General features: G+C 33.1%; 1 protein-coding gene across 2 annotated transcripts in view; it reads right to left on the reverse strand.

Annotated features, from left to right (window-relative positions):
• Window positions 1-759: 759 nt before the first annotated feature.
• The window catches only part of LOC106475393 (serine proteinase stubble-like), a 34,007-nt gene continuing 22,385 nt past the window's right edge, over window positions 760-12,381 (reverse strand). For both annotated transcript variants that reach the window (XM_013936112.2, XM_022381344.1), the window contains exons 5-7: window positions 6,619-6,890; window positions 5,544-5,701; window positions 760-1,029 (exon numbers count right to left, since the gene is read on the reverse strand). In XM_013936112.2, coding sequence (XP_013791566.1) covers window positions 865-1,029; window positions 5,544-5,701; window positions 6,619-6,890 — 595 coding nt within the window. In that variant the 3' untranslated portion in view covers window positions 760-864. The remainder of the gene's footprint in view (window positions 1,030-5,543; window positions 5,702-6,618; window positions 6,891-12,381) is intronic.

Below are 12,381 nucleotides of genomic sequence, written 5' to 3' on the forward strand. Positions count from 1 at the left end.
TTATTGTTTAACTATTATTGGTTGGTAATTCCTGTTTCACCCTGTACTTAAACTTTTTAAATGAACACCATATTTCTCTAAGAAAACTAACTTGAAGAGGTAATGATAACAACATTTAAACTAGAATTATGATTCTTTTTGTATAATTAATACTAGCTATTAATAATACTTATAAAAGCGGATACTCCGTTTGAAACTATGTCACCTCAGTGAAATTGGTTGACACCACTGTTTTGGTTTTTGAGTTATCATATATTAAAAAAGAAGCAAAAAAAAGGAAAGCTTTAGTTGCTATACTATATTGTGTATCGTATTGTAAAGTTCTGATGGCCTATTGAGGAGATTATTAAAATACCATTTCGATGAACAATCCAGACATGCCTTCATAAGCAGTGCTACTTCCTGCCTGATAACTTGAAAGTGAACAAAATAAAAAAGGCCTGGCATGGCCAGATGGTGAGGGCGCTCGACTCGCAATTTGCGGGTCGCGAATTCGAGAGCTGTTTAGAAAAATAGATTTATATACTGCGTAAAATATGATGTTTTATATTAAAAAAAACAGACAAATCCTCAAAATCAACTGAAACTTTTCAACATTCATTAGTCCCTGGTATAATGAAGCATAAAGATTAATAAATAAGTTTGATTATCTCACATTTGTTGCTGTAAGAAATCTGTTGTTTGTTTTTTTTGTTGTTGTTGTTTTTTCGTTTACGAAAAACAAATGAATAAATATACTGTTGTTTTTTCTTGGTCGATTTTAATGAAGTTAAAAGAAAACAGAAGCAAAACATTTTTTTATTTGTAAGTCAAAATATGTATCAAAAGAACTTTTAGTACTACTAATATGCTCAGAATGATTATTCACGAAATTAATATATTTTTATGGATCCAATCGATGTAGTTTTGAATTCGCACATAGACTCCAGGATTTCCGGATTCACTACAGCCAATACCCCACGATACAATCCCAGTAATGACGTATGTGCTGTTTGAACGAGGGCATACCAGAGGTCCACCTCCGTCACCCTAATGAAAAAAAATACATAAAAATATAAAACACCTTAAAGTATTTCATAGCCATGTAATTTATAGCCATGACAAAGCAATTCATAGAATGGCTTGCAGTGTTTTTTCAAGTACAAATTTTTAGCTCCATCGTCTCTTTGAGATCTAATTACAGTTTTTGGGCTGGGGGTGGGGGCAAACCCTTTCGATTGATTATTTGACTACGCCCAAGGACTCATAGACTAATTTACTCTAACCCTGCCCAAAATAAGTTCATTTTGAGGGTAGACTGATAGAGATCCTGATGAGTCATAAAATCGAATCAGATACACGAGCGCCCCACGCTGGGTATTGCTGACGCCTAAAACCATAACTAATAAAAAGGGGACAAAAAAGGTCTCATAGATTAATTTACTCTACTTCTACCTAAAATAATTTCAAGTGCCGCGGCTACTGAGGTTTCCCTCTTGTTTAAACATGCAAAAAATATATATTATAAGTTATTACATATCAATATATAATGTCAATACCTAAAAGTTAACAATATAAATACAACAGTGTAATTAAACCAAGAATAAAAATAATGTTAATTATTTTTGTTGTGATTGCTTTTATTTCCCATCACGAGATCATAACGTGTTAAACCTTTTTTATGAATTGCACTGTATATTTGGTCTTTTATGTATTTTATTTTAATGCCTCAATGAAACGGTTCCTTTTTATAAGTTCAACCAAACTGAATATTGATATTTAAAAAAAAAGTAAACTTTGGAATATATGCACAAGAATATCTTCAAAAAATGTATAAGCATAGATGTGAGGAAGAAATACGAAACGATATTTATTTTATATATGTTAACACTTGACTTCCAATCATTGTTAAATTTACCGATACTTAAACATCTTGAAGGTTTATTCAAAACTGTTAGAAATCCATTGTTGTTGCTATATTTTCAATGTCATAGTTTGGTTCTTTGCTAGGGTAACCTGCTGACCACAATGATGGAATAATTTAGAAACTTCGTCTAATATCTAGAGGCGAGGGTAACTTATTTATGAGTTAATGTAAACTGTTGAAGGAATCAGCAGCAAAGTGAGTTTGTCAGTCAGTTTATCCGTTCAATGTCAAAAAAGTTGTTCACAGTTTAGTGTTAAAAGCGAAATTTATCGTGTCTATTGACAATGAAATTCAGTAAGCTTATTTTGTGAGTTAGGCGTATTTACTGTATACTCGGAATTTCTGTTAAAACGTTGTTTACGAACTTAGGCCTACAACTGTAAATGAAAGTAACCTATAGAAAACGTTAAGGAAGAAATAAACAAATTTACACTGATAGGAATTCGCATTATTTTTACCGCATAATCCAAAAGAACACGTTACAACATTATTAACCAATATTAAAACATGAGCAACTGCTGTTATCGCCAACTAATGCTACAACAAATACCCGTAGAAATAATTATATTCTGCAAATTAATTCGTCAGTTTTGACTTTTGTTTTCTAAATAAAAAAGATACCAGTGAATGGTAACTATTTTCACTTTTTGGTCTAACAGCTCATAAAAACTATATGTAATAATAACTGAATGTTTGTGGTATAATATATTTGTCTGTATGCTTGTTTGAATTTCACGCAAACCTACCACATAGTTATGTGCGCTGGCCTTCCTTAATTCAGAAGTGATAGAATAGATGGAAGGCATCTACTCAACGCCAACTCATGAGCTACTCTTTACCAACAAAAAATGGGATTGGTCATTACATTACAACGTCCCTATGGGTGAAATGGTGAGCATGTTCAGTGATTGGTTTCGAATACCCTAAGCACCAGGTCATGCCAGACCCTGGTGGTATAACAACTCATATTTTAAAAACTTTCTGTTACTGTTAGTCAGGCACACAACCAGCATGTTTTTAAGGGAGGAGCTCACTTTCAGTCCACCAAAAGAAAGGCCTTCAGGAATATACAAATACAGCTGATACGAAAATGCATATGTATATTATCGATTAAAATATTTATAGTTTTATAAGTTATTATGTAATATGAAATCATTTTTCTTTTTCCCTTATTACTTTAAATAATTTATTAATATTTATTTTATTATATGAAATATAGTTTAGAAATACAGTTATGTAACGTATCATGCAGAAAAATGTTAAGCATCTAAATGGTGTATTTACGTGTTTTACACTCACAAAAAAGAAACCTATCATTCTATAGGTATTTGAAGAACTTGTGGCATTCCGCCACAATTTAATTCTTCGTATTGTTAGCTGACACTGGTAATCTGGTACAAAAATGAACAGTATTGTTTAAAAATTTGTTTAACAACAAGTAAAAGCTTGGAATTGTCTATTCTTTCATTGGGGATGTGTCTGTGAGCCAGACTAGTTTCGGAGAGTTCCACTCCTCATCAGTGACCCTGTACATTACCACCAATAAAACTTCAGACCAAACCAAGCCTTTATAGTAATGAGGTATCGAAAATCGAAATGGTGGTAGTGTCAAGGGTTATTGATGAGGAGTGGAATTCTCCGAAACTAGTCTGGCTCAAAGAGACACTCCCAATGAAAGAATAGACAATTCCAAGCTTTTACTTGTTGTTAAACAAATGTTTAAACAAATCTATTCAATTATGTTGAGCACCTATATATGTAATAGCCAAATATTTGCTTGTATGTCTGTTGAGGTGAGATATTTCTGAATAATGAGCTGTGTTAAACACTAATGTCGAGGAGTTGGTCTGGTGGTTAGAGCGTTTGACTCGCAATCTGATTGTCGCGAGTTTGAATTCCTGTTCCACCAAAATATGCTCGCTCTTTCAGCCATGGGGGGCGTTATAATGTGATGGTCAATCCCACTATTCGTTGGTAAAACAGTAGCCCAAATTTGGCGGTGGGTGGTGATGACTAGCTGCCTTCCCTCTAGTCTTTCACTGCTAAATTAGGGACGGCTAGCGTAGATAGCTCTCGTGTAGCCTTGCGCAAAATTCAAGCCAAAGTCTGTCTGTCATGCTCTCTATCTCGTACACTGTTAACTCGTAAACGTAGAAAAGCAAAAAAAGCATATATCAAAATACTTCTTTTCAAGAGTACGTTACAGCAAAATTATTCATTTGTTTGCAATTTCTAAAATTTCAAATCGATATCTACATCGATCTGTCAATATTGAACAGTCAATCTGAGAAAAAACTTATTAAGAACAAAAATATTTATTTTTGTGAAGGAATTTCACGAAAAAACGGGACTTATTCCGTCAACTAATTGAAAGAAATAATTCGAAGATAGGAGTATGAACGGGAAAAACACATAAAAATAGGATGTATTTATTATTGTTCAGTTTATATAATTTTGTTTTTTAATTTTTTCGTGCCGGTATTATATATATGCATGATTTTATTGTACTCTGTCGAACAAATTGATTTTAATTGAATTGAATAGCTCCACTTTGATAGTTCTTATAGAAAAAAAAACTGTTGTCAAAAAGCGCTTACTTCGATAGCGGTATTTTCTTGTGCTCAGTAAAGTGACAAGGAATGGTGGCATTCCAGTGGTAAAAATCCCCTGGGTTACTTAGCGATCCTGAGCGCTCTATTGTGCCGAATGCACTCATTGTATCGAAACCAAAACATATTTGCCAATAATGCATTGCACTCAGTCTCCTTTTCTTAAAAACAAACTCAAAGCAGTTTTCCTTATTGAAATAACACATGGAATGACAAAAGACGGCTGTAAACGTCCCGCTAGACTATCATATTACAAAGGATTGGGTTGACTGCACATTGTATACGTATTCATCGCTATTTGTAGGAGAATTACCATTGAATTGTTTCGACGAGCGTCTGCTAATAATAAAATAATATGTAGGGTTCCAGAATAAGAGTCGCGTTTTCCTAAATCAATCCTAAGGATATAAGATAATATTAAAAATATTTTCATAATAGTTACTCTCAGAGAACTTGTATTTTTCACAGGAAAACGACAGGCGTTTCTTCTTGTAAATAAAAACTGACCATTATTATAAAGATTACATAAAAATAACTTACTGAAAATAAATTAAAAGTAATTTAACTGTATGGTATAGTTATAATAAGATGCAAAACGTCAATATTAATTATTCTTTTACACGAGTAGGTTGGATTTCTGCACCAAACAAAGAGTACTCACAATTGAAAATTTGAAGCAAAGCTGTAAATGTATTCCGTGTATGTTATAATGGATATTAACTGGATAATAAAAAATATCTTTATTTCTTATTGCTTTAAAGTGCTTAAGGTTAGAGATAAGCCCTACCTTTCGTTGCGTGTTTGTACTTAGCTTTGTTTACTAACTGCTTATGGTATAACTATTTCGTGTGTCTGTGTGTTTGTAAGATGTTTTATCCCAGTGAGTACTTTATATAAATATTCAGTTAATTGCAAGTGTTGTTACTGAAGAACGGTGCCCAAGAAAAATGTCTCTCTAGTCTCCGTTTTCCTTCATATTACTGTACACTAGTTAACATTTAGATATTCAGCTATTAAACATCACTAACCTTACAGGAGTCATGTCCTTGTTCACCGCCTGCGCATATAAAACCAGGGTACAGGTCGAACTGCATCCCAAGCCTTGTTCTTCGCAACTGTTCTTGACAGTGGGAGTTTTCAATTACAGGTACAGACACTTGTTTCATTACGTTCCTGAAACGTCCTTCTACAGCAGTAAAATTATCATAATAGAGTAATGTATATATATATATATATATATGTGAGGAAATAAAAACTAGACGCCTATTATGGTAAACATGTATATAGAATACTCTAAAAGTAAAAAGTTTAAAATTAAGAATACTTGTAAACATGCAAGCTTTATATTACAAATATAATATATATAAAAGCATTCGCACACAATGAAGATGTTTATGAAAATGTTTGACTAGTAAAAATTTATAAATTTCTAAACAACTTGTAATTATTAATCCATTTATCTAGTTAGACACACCTACATTTGTAACACCCTTTTGGTGTAAATATTAACTTAACTGTCTGAATAATGTTTATTTTTAAATCTATAATAATAAAAGAGTGTATCTGTTAGTCTGTGTGTGTGTGTGTGTTACTGCCACAGCTCCAAGAGGAAAGAACCTAGAAACTTGAAATTTTGCTCTCATATTAAGTGGACCCTGAGGGTGTGCAACTGGGTATTATTAATTATCCACGTGCGTGCGTGAGCGCATCTTTTTTTGAGGCAAACTAGTGAAAAACTACATAGAAAAGAATATGTGACCGCCATAGCTCTAAGAAGAAAGAACCTAGAAACCTAAAATTTGGCATCCATACTAAGTGGACCTTGAGGGTGTGCACCTGGATATTACTTATCTTATCCGCATAAATAACTAATAATATCCAGATGCAAACTCTCAGGGTCCACTTAGTATGGATGCAAAATTTCAGGTTTCTAGGTTCTTTCCTCTTGGAGTTATAGCAGTCACACACAGACACACCCTTTTATTATTATCGATTACTATAGGTATATCTGCTACATATAACTCATACACCTACTAAACTCCTCCTTATCCCTTCCTCTAACCCACATATACTATATGTATACTTTATTATGTATAAACTTACTAAATTCATCTTTGCCCCATCCTGTAACCCAACACATCTGCCCTTCAAATATGTCTGCTTGAGATGGTAAACATACTGTCTGCACGTGAGGATGAAACGAGACTTCTGAGCGTAGCCGAAGGATTGCGATATCATTCCACAGGTTTTCCTCTATATATTTTGGATGGACGATAATTTGTTCCACATAATATTCTTCATGTTTCAGTGATTCTGTCGTTTGTTGTGTGTCCCATTCACCAAGACGTACTACCAGTGGAAATTCATTATCTTTTCTAATAAATAAACAAGCAGTATTACATGCTTCTAATAAAGAAACAAACAAACAGTATTAGATGCTGCTGATAAACAAACAGCATTACAAGCTTCTAATAAACTGTTTAGTTAGATTGTTAGGTAAAGATTGTTTAGTGTAAGTGTTATCATTTAGTTTCTTTTAATATTTATTAAAATATTTAATGATTGTTTAATTTTTAAGATAGGAGTGTTGAAGATGGATTGTTTTAAAGTGTTAGTTGTGAAAAAATTCGTTACGTGACTCTGTATCAATCGTACGTTGTGTTTGCAATTACATTGTTGTCTAGGCTTTGCTAATATTGTTGACGTCACATTACTCGAATCTTCGGTGTTTTTCTCGTTATCTTAACTGGGTATTGTTACATTATAGCGTCGTAGTTTATATATTGCGTAGTTTATAGAACATTCCAGGCCTCAGTGAACAAGATATAAACATAGGCGACCAAGCGAGCGCAAGACAATGAAGTCAAGTAAAGTTTAGTCAGAATAAAAATAAAAAAACGTAAAGTTAGCCGGCGTGTGAGTGATTAGCCATAACGGGCAATATTTTAAAGTGAGTTTCACAGTTAAATAGAGATAAGTAGAATAATTTGTCTTGTCAAAGGGTGTTCTAAAGTAATTGAACCCATCTGTGTGGAGTTTGACAAAAGGAGATAATTATTTAAAGTTTGAGATAAAAGTGTGGTAACCCACGAGGTAACGTAAATCTATCACAGATTGTGCAGTAAGAAAGAGAGTAGAGAAAAATAGTTCATCTTGTCAATTGGATTCTAAAGTAATTGAATCAGTCTAAGTGGACATTTGATAGGAAAATAGAATTAATTAGAATTTCCGATAAAACGGTAATTTCCTATAGTGTAAAGAATTTTGTACATACGTTCTGAATATATTATTTTAAAACAAGTTGATTGTGTGCTGTCTGTTTATTGTTCGAATTTATCGCCAACAAGTCACAGACACCTACTGTAAAAGAATCTCAGCCCACATATAAAATCTCTGACACAAACAAACATTATTACATGATTCTAATAAACAAACAGTTTTACATGCTTCTAAAAAACAAACAGTTTTACATGCTTCTAAAAAACAAACAGTATTACATTCTTCTAATTAACAAACAAACAGTATTACATGCTTCTAATAAACAAACAAACAGTACTACATCTTTCTAACAAACAAACAGTACTGCATCTTTCTAACAAACAAACAGTACTGCATCTTTCTAACAAACAAACAGTATTACATGCTTTTAATAAAAAAAAACAGAAGGACATACTGCTGATAAACAAACAATATGGCATGTTGCTAATAAACATACAGTATTACATGTTTCTAATAAATAAACAGTATTCTTTGCTTCTAATAAAGAAACAGAATGGCATGCTGCTAATTAACATACAGTATTACATATTTCTAATAAACAAACAATATGGCATGTTGCTAATAAACATACAGTATTACATGTTTCTAATAAACAAACAGTATTATTTGCTTCTAATAAACAAACAGAATGACATACTGCTAGTAAACAAACAGTATTACTTGCTGCTAATAAACATAGTGAGATGCAAACTGCTTGAATAGTTTCTAGTAACACAATATAAAGGTGCACCGCATAATTACAATTTTTCTCTTTCTTCAACAAACACATCTTATTTGTAGCCTACAGTAACGTGATATGAAAGTCAAAAATGCATATGTTTCTTTGTTAGTGAAATCATTTTTATTTTAATGTCCCCCTGTGAGAGAGCGGTAAATTTAATGACTTACAACTTTAAAATCCGGGGTTCGATTTCTTGCGGTAGACACAGCAGATATCCCAAAGTGACTTTGCTCTAAATACAAACAATATTTTTATAATTTTGCTTTCATTCCAAAACGACTAACTTCATGTTACCAGATGTCAAATATAACAAACTTTCTATGATTCGTTTGCATAACTGAGATGACAACTTATATATATCAATACCGTATACTTATTTTATGGTGCTGTGGTGACCTGGGATTTCTACCTTCCTCATGCTCAAGTTGACCATACCTGAAGCAGCTATAGAAGCGAAAACTGCAGCTGTAAAGTTTATGTAGTTCACAGCATTGTATCTATTTAATGTTTTCATGTTCCTTTATACAAGTTAGTATGAAATACTCAGCTACCATATGCTTCGATCTGTAAACCTGTGTATATAAACTCAATATATTTGATGGTGAGATTAACTGACATCTGCCGAGACTTTGAACTTAAGATATCTATAACATTTTGTCACTCCATATGCAGAAAAAAAGGTGATTTTTTTTACTCAGTCTTGCCAGTAATTAAGCATATTGTGATATTCTCAAATACACTGATTTCCATCAGAGTGAAAACAGGAAATGCGACGGATACTATACAATGAAGTATACTTTTCTCTTTCCTTCATTCTGGTTGGGTCAGACACAAAGAAATAAACAGTACACGGAAATGTATAAAGCAACTATCTTTGTTTACAGTCAAAGTTAAAGTTAAAACAATAAAGGTGTTTACAGTACATCTTTAACTGCAGAAATATGGAAAGAGGGATGAATTTTCAAATTTAAGTTAAATAATTGCAAAGTTCCATTAAAGTAAAAGTTCTTTTAAAGTTAAAATTTATCAAGATGTTCAAAACCTCTAGAAAAACTGTATAAAAACTCTCAGATAAGTGTTAATCTTAAACAAAATTAACACAATCTTTAAGAAGTGCAAAATCTTTCTAACCGGATCTTAAAAAAGCAAAAAAATTGGTCTAAAACAAAGAAATCTCTCTTCAACAAAAGCTATCCAAAACAAAAAGATAAATCATATATATACAACACTCAAATCAACTAGGAAGGGGTGTCAAAGCCCTCAAAACATCGCCCTTTTTACCACGAAAAACGATCACTGTCAGTATCTGTAAGAGATAACATTGTGACATCTTCGATGACTCAGCCAGTTCATTAAATAACAAAAGAAGGGAGAAACTTGGTAGTTCTCTCTTGTCTGATGTTCTAAATTAAGATCAACTCAAAATTTCAAAAGAATTATCTGGTAACGGAGACAAAAACATATGATACATTTCTTTTCGCCCCTTTAAATTCAGGCTGATCCCGTTGACCCTAGTTTTAAAACTTAAAAACTAATCAAAACATTGATTAGTTAAACTCAATTGGTCAAACACCGCCGTAATTTGCTCTCACCCCTGTAAAATACTTGTCTAACAATACAAACAACACTTGGGGAAAAAACAACGTTACACAATACAATGAAATAAAATACTTTAACGAGGATAAATTATCCCCTTTAGGAGGGGGTGGAAAACAGAAATACCTTGCAAAAACAATACGAATGATCATGAAATTAAACACAATGCACAAGACCCCTTAACAGTATCAAACATAACATGCAACGGCCATTCAAAACACAAATAAAATATGTTATATGAAAATGCGATACAACAAAAAGTTTGTTTTTTGTTTGTAATTAGGCACAAGGCTACAAAATGGGCTATCTGTGCTATGTCAACCACGGGTATCGAAACCCGGATTCTAGCGTTGTAAGTTCGCAGACATGCCGCTGTGCCACTGGGGGTACAATAAAAAGTATACAAAATAATAATAAAAACCTTTTGCATAACAACATCCTTTATAATTAAACAACATATTCACGTGAAACCCTACATAACCTAAAATCAAAACACAAAAGAAACACATTGTAAAACAAAAAATAATCAAAACACAAAATGAAGCAAATAATGTTCAAGCAAAATAAATATTTAAAACTTACATGAAAATAAACTTATTAAATCACAAAATGCAACATAAGCCCTATTAAATTGTAAAAAATATACATAGTTATAAAGGTGCACCGTTTAAAATACACGTATTTACAAAGACTATGGCTACAATATGACACAAAACAAGAGGCGTCGTTAGGCACTCTCCACACATAGCTTAAAAGCAAACATTCAAAACTGCTGCATATTTTGTGAACTATGGAACGCCATTGCTCGAGACTGATGAAAGCCAATCAGCTGTAAGAACTTCAAAATGACGTCACCTGTGCTTAGCTGTGATAACAAAATAGGCATGGATCATCTGATATACATGTAATTATTTGTCATTTATTTGTGTCAGTTTTATAATTAAAATGGATAATATTGTGAAAGTACAAGGATACAGTTTCGAGCCAGAGTTTATAGATGAAGAACTGTCTGTTCTGACCGAAAATATCCAGATCCAAACAGAGAATAGCAGTAACAGTGACCTTGAATTGGTTGATATAAGATCAGACCATCTAGGAAACATTGACTAGTGTAGTTGCGAGGAATGTTTGCAATGATAATGGATATTTTTGTTGTAAGGAGTGTCCAAAGGTCAGAGAAAAACTTACAGAACTGGATCATGATGGGTGTATCATATTACATGAAAGATTCAATACGCTGTGTTTGGATCGTGATGTTTTGCGACTGGCACTACTTACGATACGTGATTCATTGAGAAAAGACCCATTACCTGATCCAATCCCAAACAGGATGAAATTCATTTTAGAATTGTTTGTGACAACAACAACATTAGTAATAATAATAACAGTAATAATGAACGAATCTGTACGTTTAGCTGCTTATAGATATTACACGTATTGGGTGCATGGTAAATTAGGAAAAGGAAACAGAAGACCACGCTTTAATTATTTACATTTATAGATTTATTTTATTTACAAGTGTTCACTATTGTATGAAGATTTTCTCACAAGTCTGTTGCCATTTTACATTTCTGTTCTCTGTACTTTTCCTTTCTTGTCGTGGTTGTTTGTGATAAAAAAAATAGATGGGAATGCCTCAAGAGACAAAACTATCATCTTCTTTATGTGGTGCAATCTCATATTTAGGATTAACAAGCAAACATTGTTCTTCAAAATGATCTTGACATATTGTTTGTTTGTTTTGAATTTCGCGCAAAACTACACGGGGGCTATCTGTGCTAGCCGTCCCTAATTTAGCAGTGTAAGACTAGAGGAAAGGCAGCTAGTCATCACCACCCACCGCCAACTCTTGGGCTACTTTTTTACCAACGAATAGTGGGATTGACCGTCACATTATAACGCCCCCACAGCTGAAAGGGCGAGCATGTTTGGTGTGACTGGGATTCGAATCTTGACATATTCGTACCATTTTAGCTGATGGGTGTACAAGTCTAAGCTTTGCAAGCCATAACTTGATTTTTCTGAATTATCCCAAGCTAAACTAAAAAAAGGTAATCCTGAAAATGTATTTTCAGTTTTTACAACCTAGAGCACAGCAAGTAGGCATTTTGACAAAGCTGAACTCAAATGTGGAACTGAGCTGCTAGAAAACAAAACAATCAATCCATCAAATGGTCTCTCTAGGCACTCGAGACTTCACTGCATTTGTTTGTTAGTTTGTTTGTTTTGAATTTCACGCAAAGGTACACGAGGGCTATCTGCGCTAGCCG

This window comes from Limulus polyphemus, unplaced genomic scaffold, assembly GCF_000517525.1.
Source record: "Limulus polyphemus unplaced genomic scaffold, Limulus_polyphemus-2.1.2 Scaffold6, whole genome shotgun sequence".
NCBI lineage: Eukaryota > Metazoa > Arthropoda > Merostomata > Xiphosura > Limulidae > Limulus > Limulus polyphemus.